Source organism: Anabrus simplex, chromosome 10 (assembly GCF_040414725.1).
Source record: "Anabrus simplex isolate iqAnaSimp1 chromosome 10, ASM4041472v1, whole genome shotgun sequence".
Taxonomy (NCBI): Eukaryota; Metazoa; Arthropoda; class Insecta; order Orthoptera; family Tettigoniidae; genus Anabrus; species Anabrus simplex.
Genome location: NC_090274.1, coordinates 130,037,409 through 130,056,073, shown reverse-complemented (window position 1 = coordinate 130,056,073; position 18,665 = coordinate 130,037,409). Strand labels below are relative to the sequence as shown.

General features: G+C 39.5%; 1 protein-coding gene across 4 annotated transcripts in view; it reads left to right on the top strand.

The window, feature by feature from the left end:
- Positions 1–18,665, top strand: part of Hip1 (Huntingtin interacting protein 1) — a 604,867-nt gene that overhangs the window by 448,725 nt on the left and 137,477 nt on the right. For all 4 annotated transcript variants that reach the window (XM_067154583.2, XM_067154580.2, XM_067154584.2 and 1 more), the window contains one exon: positions 2,024–2,204. In XM_067154583.2, coding sequence (XP_067010684.2) covers positions 2,024–2,204 — 181 coding nt within the window. The remainder of the gene's footprint in view (positions 1–2,023; positions 2,205–18,665) is intronic.

Below are 18,665 nucleotides of genomic sequence, written 5' to 3'. Positions count from 1 at the left end.
GGGTGTATGTGTCGTCTCCATCATCATTTCAACCTCATCACGACGCACAGGTCGCCTACGGGAGTCAAATCAAAAGACCTCCATCTGGCAAGCCGAACTTGTCTTCGGACACTCCCGGCACTAAAAGCCATACGCCATTTCATTTATATTTGTCGGAAACAGTACCTTATTTTGACTGTTTTGCTCAGCACTAACCCAGGCTCAATAATTTCCTGGAATGTTTCGCATTCCGTACAAATGTCAACACCATCAGCTCCGTGCAAGTACTGTATCACAACTTCCTGGTGACAGACTATGTGACGCTGGAGGGTGAGAGGGGAATCGCTCGCTCGGCCTTGGCCTGTCATACTGACATCTATGCACCCGCGATGTAACTACCATTGGAGTTAGCTGTCGACCTGTATGAGTGGAATGAGTGATTGTGTGTGAAAATGATATGAGATTATTGCACAATAAATTAAATATTGGTTTAATATGATAATTTAAATTAAATTAAAAACAACCATATTGTATTTACGAAGTAGAAGTAGTCTAAAAATAGCTAGTAGTAAGTACAGTATTTAACTTAGATCTAGGATACAATTAGTTCAATTTCATTTAGTATTTTTATTAAGCTTATTAGTATTTTTACATTTGTATTTCTTTCGTTGTGTATTGATTTTTTTTTCCTCAAACCTGTATTATGTAGGCAGTTACTTTTTCTTTTATTCTTCTTTGCGTGTATATATTCATATTTTTGTCTTAAAAATTAGTGTTATTTGTAGTTCTTGGTATTTTAAGTTAATGTCATTGTATGGAATAATAACAATATGTGTGTGGTTAAGTGTAAGAAAGGGCCAAGAGCCCTAACTTCGCCACAGAAAATAAAGGCTCTATCTATCTATCTATCTATCTATCTATCTATCTATCTATCTATCTATCTATCTTAGTCCTAGTGCAAGTAAAACAGTGTGTCATGCTTCCATTTAAATAACAGACTGGCTAACACAAAATTGAACATAAGCTTGTGCAATAGAGTTCGTCATTACTGGTTTCCTAAATATCTAGGCGTAACCTTGGATCACACTTTATCATCCTAGCAACATCTATTGAACTTATCTAAAAAACAATGAAAACTCGAAACAATATTTTTCGGAAACTGTGCGGGACAATTTGGGGATCTACTGCAAGCATTCTACAACATTCTGCTCTTGGTCTGGTTTATTAGAGTGCAGAGTATTGTTCTCCTGTATGGCTTAATATGTTGGTACACAGTCTGCGCCTTATTTCGGGCACGATCAGATCCGCGCCAATCTATTGGCTCCCCCTGCTCATGGCAATAATGCTACCTGATCTGCACAGATCGAATGCCCTCTTAGGAGAGTACTGTAGAATCTACAAAAAACCCCAACTACTGGTACAAGAAGACATCCCTCCACTCAATCTTCAAAGGTTGAAGTCGAGCCATGCTGCTGACATGACCTGCAGTCCCTTCACAACATGTTTTCTGGTGCTCAAATTATATCTACCACAGAGGCAGTGGGTCACTCTTAACAGGGTTTGGATTCACTCTACAAGTAGGACTGCATAACGTCACTGGAATGAGACTGTGGTGCCCCACAGCAAACCATTGCTCACATGGTTGGCAGCTGCAAGCTACATGCTTACAATAATTGAAATTATTAGGGGTCCACCTATTCAATACATTGACATTTATTAGTGTGAATTAATCACATAAGGTACTAGTTTCGGCACTTACGGCGTGCCATCATCGGCCAAAGAGTCATATCAGGCAAACTTGGGTAGCTCGGTTGATTTCTTTATACCATCAGAGGCAGTGTTGGAGTAGATGGAAGGGCTGAACATCCTTATGGAATATTGTTTTCTTGTTGTAATATATTCAGTTTATCCCATATGCTAAATAAATAATAAATATGTTCCTTTGTTTGATAATAGCCTATACATTATGTTAAATACTTTCCAGAATTTTTTTTTTTTAATTTACGGTACTAGAGTTTTAATTGGGGATGTTGGTTATGCACAGTCGTTGGCCTCCAAGATGGACTGGGTGGTGAACGAGAAGAGCATTCTGGAAGGGGAGCTGCAGGATCTACTGTCCCAGAAGGAGGATCTTGACGTGCGGTTGAGGGAGATGGAGGAACGCATGCAGGCCATGGAGACTCGGCTGCACAGGGAGAACCTCGATAGACTCTACCATCTCCTGGGTAAGTGACCTGTTCGAAAGATAACTACGTATAGTGATTCTCCTTCATCTGTTACCAGACATTTGGTTACAATGTTACTCCAATAAAAAACAGGAGATAATGAGTCCGCCTTGTCAGTACTGCTCAAAAAATTATTTACCGTATTTGCACGAATAATCCCTGCATAATATTTTTTTTTTTTTAATTGAGGCACGAAATTGGGGTGCGGGTTTTATTTGCATCAAGATTGGCAACAAGCTCCAGGCTCACCTAGTTTTTCGATGTAAAGTGTACAGTTATGCTTTGTGTAACAGCAGGCGGAACAAAACTCCCCATATGTCATAGTTAAACAGAATCCAATTCGGACTTTTAATTCTAAACTTGCCTTTACATTTTAAAAAAATAGTATTTTACAGAGTAATTCAAAATTTCTCCGCCTCACGATAGAACGCTTCTTCCGGAACGAGCAGGAGTAGCTTTCCCCACTTTCACTCACTTCAGTATGTGTATAGTGTGTTTCATAGTTGAAGTTCGAGTGAAATCGTAATTCTTTTGTATTCAGCGTTTTAACATATTTACGCCCATCATCTGAGCGGGCTATTTAAAGGGCTCGCCCAGCTATTCCAGCTGTTAGTGGCAGACCAAACAACAACGAATTCTTTTCACAATAAGTTCTAAACTAAACAAGATATGGAAACACAATTTTCCACATACCTTAATGAAGTCCTCTAGTATCTCTGTAGAGTGTGGTAGATAATTTCACACTGTCCTGGGTGAATGGAACACCACACTTTCCACAAAAATAGCGTGTTTCACTAATAATTTTATTTTTGAAGCACACTTGGCACCTTCTTGAGGGGAACTTAACTTTATTTGAATATGCTCTTTTCTCTTCCCATCTAACCAAAATGGTGAACCTTGGCCGGTGCCCTTTTTGGTGGCAAAATCGCGGGACATTGACTTGGAGCTGATGAAGTAGATGAAGCTGAAATGTCAGAGAGAGGTGACTGTACTTGTATGTCGGGTTCACTTTTCCCCCCATTTGCGAATTCCCTCATGTTCCTTTAGATCTTTTGGTACACCCCTATTTGACAGTATTGTTCCACATATGGCAGTGTTCTGTTCCCGTAATTGTTTCGCAAGTCCAACGCTATTTAAATCAAAGAATTTCATTTTTGTCCGTATTGAACTGAGAATGGAAGATAGGAAACTTAAAAGGGTCCACCTTTTCAATACAAATAAATGTTATAGTTTATTTACAACATATATTTAGACTTGGAACTAGTTTCGACGCTGTTTGGCGTCATCTTCAGCCAAAATGTGGGAAATAGGCTAGCATGTAGACATTTATATTACAAGGTGTTACATTAGTGTGATTAAATGTGAGAACATGAAGACGCGAAGTACAATGTCAGTTTCAAAGTGGTCATGAAGGGCGAGTCAAAATTGTATAAACATGAGATAACAGCAATTCTATGAGGCTGTTAAATCCTAACTCACATTTGAACTACACTCGCACCGGTGCCATTCAACGAATGATTGAACGCAGACCTTTTGTGCCAAATCCATTACGAACCTACATTTTCGAGTGTGTCTCGTGTGTTTTTTGCATTTATCGAATCCAAACTCACGCTTGTGCTATTCTTGTCTCACCCTTTACAGCTGTTTTTTGAATTGGCGCTTATTGAATAAGTGATTTCAATCCCTAACTGCCAAATTTCACCTCAACCCAAATATTTTTTTATAATGTTATGCACATTTTTGAGAAGATTGTGTTTATTGAAATATAACCTATGTTTTGTACTACACTCGCGGCAGGCAACATTCAATGGAAGAGTGTCTGAAATAATTTAAATCTCCAATGCCAATCATCTCGTACTTCTGCATGGTTTTGTTACAGTTTATATGTTTATATGTTTTATTGTTTAAGTGATTATGTTATCTCATGTTTATACAATTTTGACTCGCCCTTCATGACCACTTTGAAACTGACATTGTACTTCGCGTCTTCATGTTCTCTCATTTAATCACACTAATGTAACACCTTGTAATATAAATGTCTACATGCTAGCCTATTTCCCACATTTTGGCTGAAGATGACGCCAAACAGCGTCGAAACTAGTTCCAAGTGTAAATATATGTTGTAAATAAACTATAACATTTATTTGTATTGAAAAGGTGGACCCTTTTAAGTTTCCTATCTTCCAACACTATTGTAATAATTATCCATATAGATTATATACCCCTGGCCAAGATAATTTTCAAGCAGCTGAAAAACTGTGCTTTGTAAATTCGCACCACTTTCATCATTTATATTGTCCCTACTCGCCATGGTTACGCTTCAGAGCGCGATTATACACATGCTTGTGCAATCACAAACCAACTGCGCCGCGCAAGGCTACCTTCAGAAACAAAACAAAAGAAGTGCATTGGGAGGGAAAATCACCGTGGCCATGTGGTTTCTGGTGAGTAGAAGCATTCATAAGCATTCATAGATCCCAGCTGCGTAGGAACGGCTCCAGTTCGAGGTTGCGCTTATCCGGGCTAACTCGGATACGGTCCACAGCGTGGTCACGCGCTATAGGCAGTAACTCGGATATGGTGGTGAATGTGTCAAGGAGCGCTACAATATCACGTAGTGGGCAGTGTGCCGAGAAGCAGAATCCGTGAAAACTGGCGATGCCGACAATTGGCGAAAAAGCGTGGCTCATAATTGTAATCAATTCGTATGCACCGAACAGTATTGTCAATGCTGATGAAACTGCAATTTTTTTGTAATACCAAGCCCAAACAGACTTGTGGTACTGTAGTGTGTTGCAATGCAGACGGAAGCGAAATCCTTCCTCCCCTTGTCATAAGAAAGTTCCATGAGCCACGACGTTTTAAGGGCATCAGATGCAGGGCATCTAAAATTCATACAGTACAGTAATCCACTTGCTGGCATAAATGAATACTGTTAGATAAATGTTGGAAAGAGTTTTTTTCATGACATTTGAAAGTTTTAAACTGTGAATTGATGTTAATTGTGTGCAGTATTATTTGAAAATTTTGTGACGCGGCGAGGTTGGCATTTCTGAATTACAAGTTGGTGGTTAATTCAAAATCACGTAATTCAAAATCCGTTTTCTGCGTTCCTAAGACTTCGAATAAACAAGGTTTAATTTTATCGCAAAACTAACATCCTAATTCGCCAGCGTGTCTGTTTCAAGTGTTTACATTACACAAAAAGAATTATCCACCGCTGGTCGTGTTACTATCTGCGTAAAAAGAGACAACGTGTGAGAACTGTTTTAGACGTCAGGTGTGATGAATTTGTAAGTCATTTAGGAGAGGATTCTAGTGATGCAAGAGACAACGAATCTTCCGATCTACAGGGAATTCAGCCTATCTGTCACGTAAGTAGACCTACTTGTTAAGTTTCATGGCAAATATATTTCATAGCAATGATAATGTATTTTAATCATCTCAGGCAAGACAGATATATCCGTAAATTTACATGTTCATATTTGCGTAAAGACCATGTGGACCTCGCGGAGTGATATTACATGTTTGTTTATACCTTTGTTATGCATTCGATGGAAGGAATTTTAGTTCATTTAATAATTCGTCAGAGAAGAACAAAGATTCCACTTGGAAGCGGGTACAAGTCATGCGGTACATCTTTGTTTCATAGTTAAGAAATGTCTGCCTCCGTAGGATAGGCCTACTACAGCTCTGATGACCTCGCACAAATAGTTTCGTGTCCGAACCATGCATTGTGAACGCGCATCAGTCGTGCTGTGTGTCTGTGTTTTGTAGTTAAGGATGTTCACCAGCGTAATGGTTAGCAAAATTAGCTTCCATTCTGAGGAGCCTGAGTTTGATTCCCGGTACCATACTGCCAGAGATTTATGAATGGCAGCAAGGTTGATATGCAGCACAAGTTGTACGTGCAACTCCCTTGCACTGGGGGTCTAAAAAGAGCTGCACCACCTCAGGATAAGGAAACAAGTTTTCTATTGTTGAGAAATATTCACAGTTGTTGCTATTAATATAGCAGGCGAGATTGTTAACGTGATCATTTAATATCTCTTAACTCAGGCCAGTATAGGTATTTTTTAGACAAGTAGGTTTAAAATATTTAAAAATTCCAATCATAAAGATTGTTTTACTCACCAACATACCTAATAATAATAATAATAATAATAATAATAATAATAATAATAATAATAATAATAATTTTATGTCCCCTATTAACAATTTTTGGAGATGCCAAACAAAACATACCATGCGTTAATAAAAAATGGAGACAACGATCGTACGAAATTAAACATTATGATAATAAAACGCATCATCGCCACACCTATAGATATCCGTAAATGCAGCAAACTTTCCTGTCATTTAATTATAATCTTTCCGTCGTGGAACTTGTGGCAATTTCCGGGCTCTTGATAGCATACCTAACCTAAAGCTGTTACGGTAAATCCTGATGTGATTAAGAAAAAATAGGTGTATGGCTTTTAGCGCCAGGAGTGTCAAGAGGACATGTTCAGCTCGCCAGGTGCCTGTAGGCGACCTGCGCGTCGTGATGATGAAATGGCAACAAAGACAACTCGTACACCCAGCCCCCTTGCCAGCGAAATTAACCAATGACGGTTAAAATTCCTGACCCTGCCAGGAATCGAACCTGGGATCCTGGCGACCAAAGGCCAGCATGCCAACCATTTAGCCATGGAGCCAGCCAGACTCCTGATGTGATAAATGTGGAGAACAAGCATGAAATGTACTTGAAAAATAAGGGTTAGTCTTTCAACAGTCGCACTTATCCAAAGAACGCTTCCAATCACTATGTATTACATTCGGAAGTAAAACTCATAACATATAGTCGTTGCCGGGACAAAACCTCCTATGTGATAATATTTTTGGAGTTAAACTGACCCGCAGCACATACATTATGAAGAGCGAGAATACGTTGACAGTATTCACACAATATTGAACCTTACCGGCCCAAGTTCTAAGCTAAAATATTTCACATAGGAGGTTTTGTCCTGGCAGCGACGATATGTTAGTTATTAGCTGGTGGTTTGGTACGCTTTCTACAGCATGGCTTTATTCGGAAGGAGTGGCTTCTGCTGCACATACGTCAACTGGGAATATCAGAGACCATCTCCAGAAACCATTTGGGAATAGATTCTCACTGTTTGGGCTCTATAGTCGGGAACAAAACTATTTTTAAAAGTCTCAAAAAGGCAGGACCTCGAATGGTCTCGATGCATGGCTGACGAGATGGCAGTGAAGATGCCGGTAACAGGGAAGTTGGCGGCACAAGACGATAATTCAAATGTAAGCAGTGATTAGGTTTACTCAGGCCTACTGCTGAACTGACAGAGATAAATGGCTGGCCAATAAGTTCTTTTGTATCAGTATTGCATAATATGATACCCTTATCCCTTTTATCTACGGGGTCGAGTACAAAGCGAGACGGATCTTCGTAGTTAGTTTTTACGACCGTATGCCCTTCCTGACTTCACCTAATCAGAGGAATTAATGAGATGAAATGAATTACTGATATAACTAAAACTGACTATATTCACTTTATATATAGGCCTAAAGTCGTGTTCACCTTTTTTTTTTTTTAAGAAATATTGCCTTCCAACAAAAATAGCTAACACAACTCAAACATTCATAGGTTTCTTTAAAGAATAGTGTAGAATGTTTACATGAATAATTTATAGCTCTTTATGGCCTAGAAATCATGTGTTCATTGCACAAAATATGAGGTTATCGCATATTGGACCCCCACCCCCTCCCCCCACTTTCTTTCTTTTCTTTTTTTGCTGTAAAAGTGAGGGGGAAAAAAGAGCTCGATAGCTGTAGTCGCTCAAGTGCGGCCAGTATCCAGTATTACATGTAATAAATATCATTTTTGGTCCGTATTGATGATATTTGATTGAAATAATAACATTAAGTTATTTATTAGACCACCTAATCAATACAAAAGTCGTCTTGGATGATTTACATAAATTTGTTAGCTAATAGTGGTACATGTTTCGCCTTCCCTGAAGGCATCATCAGCCATAGTCTTAACCTTAAATTAAAAATAAGCGTCTAAATAACATGTAGTAATGAAATGAATTTTAAAATCTTGAAGAGATTTGAAGTAAAATAATATTAAAAATAACAATGATGGTTTGATAATACAATGTGATGAGATATAATAGTGGAAGTATTAACAAAATTAACATTAGAAGGCTGTTAAAATAAGTACAATGGATAAAACAACAGATTGTTATACAACAAGTAGTAAGATTGCATAAAAGTAAAGTTGATAGTCTGGCGGTTATAATTAGACGATGGCGAAAAATCGTATATAATCAAAGTAAAGAAGAGAGAATAAAAGTCAAAGTTAGTCGAGAGATCCGAAGTTAATCATGATCTTGAAGATAAAAGACGAAAGTCAGATGCATATGGTGAAGTTGTAGAACACGTTGAGGATATGAAGTTGGTGAATAGAAGTTGAAGAACAGTTTCAAATAGGATCACTATGGACCATCTCAAAATTTGAAGTGTTGTTCAAATGTTGTAAATTGTGAGTTTGTAGATATTCTAGTTGAAAAAGTATATAAAAGTGGAATCATTTGACGGTGACAAAGATAGCTTGTAACATTATGAGTTAGAAGTATTTGCAACAGTAGACTTCTTGCTACGTGTGTTATAACTGAAGTTTTGTGCTGGAGGGGGATCTCAATCAGTATCCAGTAATCGGGAGATAGTGGGTTTGAGCCCCACTGTCGGCAGCCCTGAAGATGGTTTTCCGTGGTTTCCCATTTTCACATCAGGCAAATGCCGGGGTTGTACCTTAATTAAGGCCATGGCCACGTCCTTCCAATTCCTAGGGCTTTCCTATCCCATCGTCGCCATAAGACATATCTGTGTCGGTGCGACGTTAAGCGGGAAAAAAAAAGTGAGAAAAAGGGGCGAGGGTGGGGGTGGGGGGTATGTAAATACGGTAATTAGATGTTCAGTTATTATCATAACATTACGGTAAACAACTGAAATATGGCTATTACATAATGTCTATTTTTTTTCATCTTCAAAGATCTCAAACTAATAAAATGGTCCACTCAGGTACAGTAGTGGTGATTGGAATTTAGAAGTGGGGAGCAAAAAAATTGATGATTATAGTACAACAGAAAGTACTGTTCGTTAATAAATTAAAGAAAATAAAGGAATGAATTAGCTGATAAGTAATTCCTAGTTCGGGTAGCTAGAATGGAATAAAAATTTGATGTTTTCTCCAAATAGTAGAGAGGGTGGGGCTCCCCACTAATCACCGCCACTGCTCAGATAACTCTATACACTTGTTCTTCTAAGATTGTAAATATAAATCTAGTGCATGCAGTGTATTGCAGGTAACGGGAAAGTAGTGGGGTTGTGACTTTTTAACTCTCATTGGAAGAGTGTTCTAAACCTTGATAGGGATAAAGGCTGTAGATTCATTATTATTTGATAATCTTTTTTTTAACATACAAGTTTGCCAATTTAAACATAGTTTTCTTCTGCCGAAATTTCATCAAATTTGAGGCACTCTTACCTTTTTTTTTTTTTGACAGGTAGATAATCAGTTTCTCAAAGATATTCATGTAATTTCCTTTCTGAACTGTGTACAGTAATTTCATGACCTTTTCTATATTCGTAAATAAAACTATGATTGTTGTTATGAATATGTTCGCACATAGCTGAATATCTTCTGTGCTTCACTGTGTGTTCTTTATATCGAATTTCTATTCTTCTTCCTGATTGACCAATGTTATGCAAAATAATACTCAGAAAATAAAGATTGCAGACTAATTTAAATATCTTGGTGAGATAACTTGGAATGCCAACATCCGTAGATAGTAGAACTCAAAAATTGAGACTAGCACAGCAAATTGAGTTACAAGAAACAGTCTCTTTTTGACATTATTTTTCCGTCATTAAGCCAGAACAAACATATGAAAGTGAAACATTGTTTAAACTGAATATTCATTCAACGACAGACAAACTGTACAAAGTTGATAGAAGAATTCGTCGGACAGTTATTAATAAAAAACACAAGATTGATGGCCAGTGGAGACTTTTGCCAAATTCAATACTTCACAAGGAAAGTGAATCGATCATTGACATGATGAAAAAACGGAGGATTGCATTCTTCGGACACATATATCACCAAATACTAGACTCCTGAAACAAATTTTTGATTTCTTTTGGAATAGAAAAACAAAAAACACTTAGCTTAAAGAAATACAAATGGATTTTGATGAATTGAAAATTACTAAAGATTAAATTGAAAATAGAGAAGAGAAACTGATTCTAAATAACAAGTACACAAGACTATCACAAAAATATCACAGCGTAAGCAGTATGTTATATCCACAGAAGAACAGGCTGTAAGATCATCCAGAACGAAGGAGTTTTGGGAAAGGAAAAAGTTGTCAAGTGTTAAAAGCTGAACTTATTCTTTGAAGACTTCGTTGCATAAGGTTTGATTTTGGTGCTCTAATGTGCGTGTTTAGAGTGTATATAAATAACATACATTGCATACATACATTATCATTAAAGACTGTTATACCTTTCAGTGTTCAGTCTGCAAGCCTCCGTGAATTTACTAAATGTCACCACAATCGTCTGTTTGCAACTAGTGTTGTGGCCTCATTTAGTCCTATACCTCTTATCTTTAAATCGTTAGAAACTGACTCTAACCATCGTCGCCTTGGTCTACCTCTACTTCTCTTATCCTGCATAACAGAGTCCATTATTCTCTTAGGAAACCTATCCTCCTCCATTCGCCTCACATGACCCCACTACCGAAGCTGGTGTATGCATAGAGCTTCATCCATAGAGTTAATTCCTAAATTAGCTTTTATCTCCTCATTCCGAGTATCCTCCTGCCATTGTTCCCACCTGTTTGTACCAGCAATCATTCTCGCTACTTTCATGTCTGTTACTTCTAACTTACCGGGCGAGTTGGCCGTGCGCGTAGAGGCGCGCGGCTGTGAGCTTACATCCGGGAGATAGTAGGTTCGAATCCCACTATCGGCAGCCCTGAAAATGGTTTTCCGTGGTTTCCCATTTTCACACCAGGCAAATGCTGGGGCTGTACCTTAATTAAGGCCATGGCCGCTTCCTTCCAACTCCTAGTCCTTTCCTATCCCATCGTCGCCATAAGACCTATCTGTGTCGGTGCGACGTAAAGCCCCTAGCAAAAAAAAATTACTTCTAACTTACGAATAAGATATCTTGAGTCCACCCAGCTTTTGCTCCCGTAAATCAAAGTTGGTCTGAAAACAGACCGATGTAAAGATAGTTTCGTCCAGGAGCTGACTTCCTTCTTACAGAATACTGTTTATCGCAACTGCAAGCTCACTGTGTTAGCTTTACTACACCTTGATTCAATCTCACTATATTACCATCCTGGGAGAACACACATCCTAAGTACTTGAAATTATCCACCTGTTCCAGCTTTTTATCACCAATCTAGCATTCAGATCTGTTGAATTTCTTACCTGCCGATATCAGTTTAGTCTTCGAAAGGCTAATTTTCATACTATGCTCATTGCACCTAATTTCAGGTTCCAAGATATCAGACTGCAGGCTTTCGGCACAATCTGCCATTAAGACCAGGTCGTAAGCATAGGCCAGACTGCTTACTAGATTTCCACCTAACTGAATCCCTCCCTGCCACTTTATACCTTTCAGCATATGATCCATGTAAACTACGAACAGCAAAGGTGAAAGATTACAGCCTTGTGTAACCCCTGTAAGTACCCTGAACCAAGACCTCATTCTACCACCAATTCTCACTGCAACCCAGTTGTCAACATAAATGCCTTTGATTGATTTTAATAATCTACCCTTAATTCCATAGTCCCCCAGCATGGGGAACATCTTTTCCGTCGGTACCGTTGTATGCTTTCTCTAGATCTATGAAACACAGCTGTCTATTCCTCTCATAATATTTTTCAAATACCTGGCGCATACTGAAAATCTGATCTTGACAGCCTCTCTTTGGTCTGAAACCACACTGGTTTTCATCCAATGTCCTCTCAACGACTGATCGCACCCTCCCTTCCAAGATGCCAGTGAATACTTTGCCTGGTGTACTAATCAGTGAGATACCTCGATAGTTGTTGCAATCCTTCCTGTTCCCTTGCTTATAGATAGGTGCAATTACTGCTTTTGCCCAATCTGAAGGTACCTTACCAACACTCCATGCTAGTCTTACTACTCTATGAAGCCATTTCATCCCTGCCTTCCCACTATACTTCACCATTTCAGGTCTAATTTCATCTATTCCTGCTGCCTTATGCCAATGGGAGTTTATTTACCATCCTTTCCACTTCCTCAAGCATAATTTCACCAACATCATTTTCCTCCTCCCCATGAGCTTGGCTGTTCGCAACACCACCAGGATGATTTCCTTTAACGTTGAGAAGATGTTCAAAATATACCTTCCACCTCCCCAGTGATTCCCTGGGATCTATTATGAGTTCACATGAATTCCTCAAAACACTGTTCATTTCCTTTTGCCCGCCCTTCCTAAGATTCTTTATTACTGTCCAGAAAGGTTTCCCCACTGCTTGACCTAGCCTTTCCAGGTTATTACCAAAATCTTCCCACAACTTCTTTTTGGATTCAACAACTATTTGTTTCGCTCTGTTTCTTTCATGTACGTACAAACCCTGTCTGCCTCGGTCCTTGTTTGGAGCCATTTCTGATAAGCCTTCTTTTTACATTTACAGGCCGCTCTCACTTCATCATTCCACTAAGATGTTCGCCTTTTCCCATCTTTACACACAGTTGTTCCTTGGCATTCCCTTGCTGTTTCTACAACAGCATCCCTGTATGCCACCCATTCACTTTCTATATCCTGAACCTGCTTACTGTCTACTGTTCAAAACTTCTCACTAATCATATCCATGTACTTCTAATTTCCTCATCCTGGAGATTTTCTACCCTTATTTGTTGGCAGGCAGATTTGACTTTCTCTACCCTAGGCCTAGAGATACCTAGTTCACTACAGATCAGATAGTGGTCTGTATCATCGAAAAATCCCCGGAAAACTTGTACATTCCTAACAGTTTTCCTGAATTCGAAGTCGGTTAAGATATAGTCTGTTATGGATCTGGTACCCCTAGCCTCCCATGTGTAGCGGTGAATAGCCTTATGCTTGAAGAATGTATTCATAACTGCTAAACCCATACTAGCGCAGACGTCCAGCAAATGCTTCCCATTCCTGTTAGCTTCCGAATCTTCCCCACATTTACCAATCACCCTTTCGTATCCTACAGTTCTATTGCCAACTCTCGCATTGAAATCGCACATTAGCACTATTCTGTCCTTGCTGTTGACCCTGACCACGATGTTACTCAGTGCTTCATAAAACTTGTCAACTTCATCCTCATCTGCACCCTCACATGGTGAATACACGGACACAATTCTTGTCCTAATTCCTCCCACTGACAAATCTACCCACATCAGTCTCTCATTTACGTGCCTAACAGAAACTATGTTGTGTGCAGTGGTATTCCTGATAAACAGCCCTACCCCATACTCTGCCCTTCCCTTTCTAACACCCGTCAAGTACACTTTATAATATCGTATCTCTTCCTCCTTATCTCCCCTTACCCGAATATCACTTCCTCCTAGCACATCCAGGTGCATCCTCTTTGCTGACTCCAATTCTACTTTCTTTCTTCCATAAGCCCCATTAATATTGATAGCTCCCCATCGAATTCCATTTTGTTTGCCAAGTTGTTTCGAAGGAGTCCCTCGCCTGTCAAATGGGAGTGGGACTCCGTTACTCCCATAGGTCCGAGGTTTGCTTAAAATGTTCTGAGCTCGGTAAATTCATGAAGCATGATGCTACCCTACTTACACATAGTCCAAGTGAGGATCTCTCCTCTAACGGGTTATGGATTGTATAGTCCTAGCCGCCTGTGCACAAGGAGGACCATGACTCAGAATTTGTCCGAAATGCCCACTCCCATTCCATAGCAACTGGTATCCCGACTCTCAGGACCACTTACTAGGCCACTCACCCGTTGCCCACGGTTCACGAACTAGGACGTGACTACAGTAACCCACACCATTATTATTATTATTATTATTATTATTATTATTATTATTATTATTATTATTATTATTATTATTAGGCGTATGATGCTTGCAAGACAATAAGAATTACATTAAATTATATGGTTACATATATACAATTCACAGCATTAGGACCACTTTTCAAATATGGATAGAAAGGTCTGCCATCCATGTAATTCCGTCTGAAGATGTTGAGTGGACTTCATTCAAGGAGGCGGGATATGCATGTAGATGGCACTCCTGCACAGTATGCTTGATGATTTGCAATTCGAAACCGCAATCACATTGGGGAGAATTTATCCAACCCCATTGATATAGGGCTGCACCAGTTCGACCAGTACCACACCTTGACCAGACTGTCCGAGGTAGATTAAAGCCAGCAAGCCTTGTAGTGGGATCACTGATTGAAAGTAGGCCATGAGTTGTCGAGTTTAACCATTAATCTCTCCAGGCATTTTGGAGATTGAACCTGGTGGACGTAAGATCTGTAGCCGTCTTGCAGGCTGGCTTTCTTGATTTCAATCTCGGTTTAGAAAGATGTTTGACATCATAATGAATTGGAAGAGGATCGTTTTCCAAGATCCTACACCACAGGTGAACAAGAGCTTGCTGTCTCCTAAGATGGGGTGGAGTAATGTTACATAGTACAGGCAACCACTGGGAGGGAGTACAACGTAGAGTACCGGAGATGATACACATTGTTTGGCGAAGTTGAATATCCACTAGATGGCAGTGAGAGCTATTGAACTAAATCCCTGCACAATATTCAGCTGGGAATATAAAACAGCCAAAGCAGTAGTCCTGAGTGTTCTGGCATCGGCACCCTATGATGTTCCAGCTAACCTACTAAGTTGCTTCACGTCCGTAGGTAAAACCTTAAATTGCCCTACATGTCCTGCAGGTGGTGCTAAGAAAGCAACAGTGATAAGATGGCCGCCATACTGCCCTATGACAGTAGAAATAAGACAAAAAGTCCTTCTAAGGACTCTGCATTCAATATTCGGACCCTGGGCCCTCAATTAACTATTTGTCAGCTTAACATTGAGGGCATTAGTAGAGCTAAGTGTGAATATCTATCCAAGATACTCGAGGAACCCACACCATGAACCAATAAATGAATAAATAAATAAATAAGATTTTATTATTATCTAATTCACACAAGGTTGATAGTTGGTCAATATCATCAATCAGGTGTTTATATCTTGACGTGTCAAGGAGTGTCAAAAATAGTACATCAGTCAATCAGGAAGAAGGTTAGAAATTTGATATAAAGAACACATGAAGGCACTGAAGCAGAGAAGATATTCAGCTACATGCGAACATATTCAGAAGAAAACTCTTTGTTTAAATTGACAAACTAATGTGTCAAAAAAATTGAGTAATAATGAGTCTACAGCCTTTATCCCTATCCAAGTGTAGAACACTCTTCCAATGAGAGTTAAACTTGCTGATTGAATGACAAGTGTATACGAGCAGAACATTTTATCTTTGAAGATGAAACAATAGACATCATGTAATAGCTATATTTCAATTGTTTAAATAATGTTATGATAATGCGAACCATGTGACCTTGCCGCGGTGGGGAGGCTTGCGTGTCCCAGTGATGCAGATAGCCGAGCCGCAGGTGCAACCATATCGGATGGGTATCTGTTGAGAGACCAGACTAATGAATGGTTCATCGAAAGGGGGGTAGCAGACTTTCGGTAGTTGCAAGGGCGGCAGTCTAGATGATCGACTGATACGGCCTTGTAATAATACTCAACATGGCTTAGCTGTGTTGATACTGTTACATGACTGAAAGCAACGGGAAACTACAGCCGTAACTAACTCCCGAGGACATGCAGCTCTCTCTGTATGAATGATGTACTGATGATGGCTTCCTCCTGGGTAAAATATTCCGGAGGTAAACTAGTCCCCTGTTCGGATCTCCGGGTGGGGACTACACGAGAGGGGGCGATCATCAGGAAGATGGATACTGATATTCTGCAAGTCGGAGCATGGAATGTTAGAAGTTTGAATCGTTGTGGTAGGTTAGAGAATCTGAAAAGGGAGATGGATAGGCTAAAATTAGATGTAGTTGGTATAAGTGAAGTACGTTGGCAGGAAGAGCAAGATTTTTGTTCAGGCAACTACCGAATTATCAACACAAAATCAAACAGAGTAAATGCAGGAGTTGGTTTAATAATGAATAAGAAAATAGCTCAGCGGGTAACCTACTATGACTGGCATAGTGAAAGAATTATTGTCGTTAAGATGGACACCAAACCAATGCCCACCACAATAGTGCAGGTCTATATGCCTACTAGCTCAGCATATGATGAGGAAATCGAAAGAATATATGAAGAGATAGAAGATTTAATACAATATGTAAAAGGTGACGAGAATCTAATTGTGATGGGAGACTGGAATGCAGTGGTAGGCCAAGGAAGAGAAGGTAGCACAGTAAGAGAATTTGGATTGGGACAAAGGAACGAAAGAGGAAGTAGGCTGGTTGAATTCTGCACTGATCATAATTTAGTCCTTGCCAATACTTCGTTCAAACACCACAAACGTCGGCTTTATGTGGACGAGACCTGGAGACACTGGAAGGTATCAAATAGACTTCATTATGATTCTGCAATTAACGACGTAAGTCAAGTAAAATTAATGAATGCTGGAAGAAGGAAAAACAAGCCATGGATGACAGAAGAAATCCTGAAGCTGATGGACCAGAGAAGGTCTTTTAAAAACAAAGATCCTGTAAAGTACAAAAGTTTGCAGAATTTAATACAACAAAGAATAAGGAATGCAAAAGTACAACAACTCTCTGAGGAATGCAACGAAATAGAAATAATAAATTCCAAACATGATTTTTTCAACATGTACAAAAAAGTGAAACAAGTAACTGGTGCATATAACAGGAAGGGTAGTGGAGTCCTCCTTAATAAGAATGGTGACATCTTAGCGAGCACTGAAGAGAAACTGAAGGAATGGATGGAATATGTTCAAAATCTCTTCTTGGATCGCAGAAATGTGGATCATGGTGCTTGGGCAGACGATGGTGTGGATATCAGACGTGCAGAAGTAGAATATGCCATAAGAACAGCGAAGAATGGGAAGGCTCCAGGCCCTGATGACATGTATGCTGAGATACTGAAACTCCTTGAGAAAGAAAAATCCCTTTCATTATTAGTTGACCTATTCAACAGTATTCACCGCAGTGGAACCATTCCTCGAGACTGGCTCAAGTTGACTTTCATAATATTGCCTAAGAGAGCCAATGCAAAATTCTGCATTGAATATAGAACAATTAGTTTGATGAGCCACGTTCTGAAAGTATTCCTAAAAGTCTTGCATGCGAGAATTTATCATAAATGTGAGAAGAATATCGGAACCTCGCAGTTTGGCTTCAGACATGCTTTTGGTACTAGAGAGGCATTATTTAGTCTGCAGGTATTAGTCCAACGGTGTCGAGATGTCAATGTCGATGTTTTTGCTTGTTTCATCGATTACGAAAAGGCTATAATACCAATATAATGGTCCGTTATTGGACATTATAAATTTTCCAGCTAACTCATTCTTGGTTGCCTGCGTCTCGCCCTCGTGTGCTAAGTTAGGCTCATCAGTTGGGACTTAGCACACCACCCAAGACGCAAGGCTAGTGCATACCGTGGAGGCCACTGCATAGGCTATTTGAAGCCACCAGCAGTGCCAATGCACTATGAGAGCTATGTCTCATTTCCAAAAATAGATGCCTGCCTGGCCATCAAATGATGTAGATGTTGATTCCCATAAGGAATTTAAAATATTTGTCCTGAATGTCCAATAACGGACCATTATATTGGTATTATAAATTTACTCATTCAGGACAAATATTCTAGGTTCCCTATGGGAATCAACATCTACATCATACGAAAAGGCTTTCGATACAGTCCACCATGATGAACTTATGAACATTCTTCGGGAATTAGGATTTGATGGACGGGACATTCGTATTATTGGTAATCTCTACTGGAACCAGTGTGCTGGCATAAGAGTTGATGGTCGTGTCTCGGAAGAAGTCTCAATTATGAAAGGAGTTCGCCAAGGCTGTATTCTTTCCCCCATGCTCTTCAACATCTATTCAGAAAAGATTTTTCGAGATGCTCTTTACGGAAAGACTCAAGGAATTGTGGTTAATGGTTTCATCATAAATAACATCAGGTACGCCGATGACACTGTGCTACTTGCAACCAATCTCCAGGATCTACTTAATGCTGTCACTGAAGCCAGCAGCGCAATGGGCTTGAAGCTTAATGCAAAGAAGACCAAGTGGATGGTTATAAGTAGGAAAGAAGATGGCATTTGAGGTAATCTCACAACAGCGAAGGACCAGATCGCGAGAGTGGC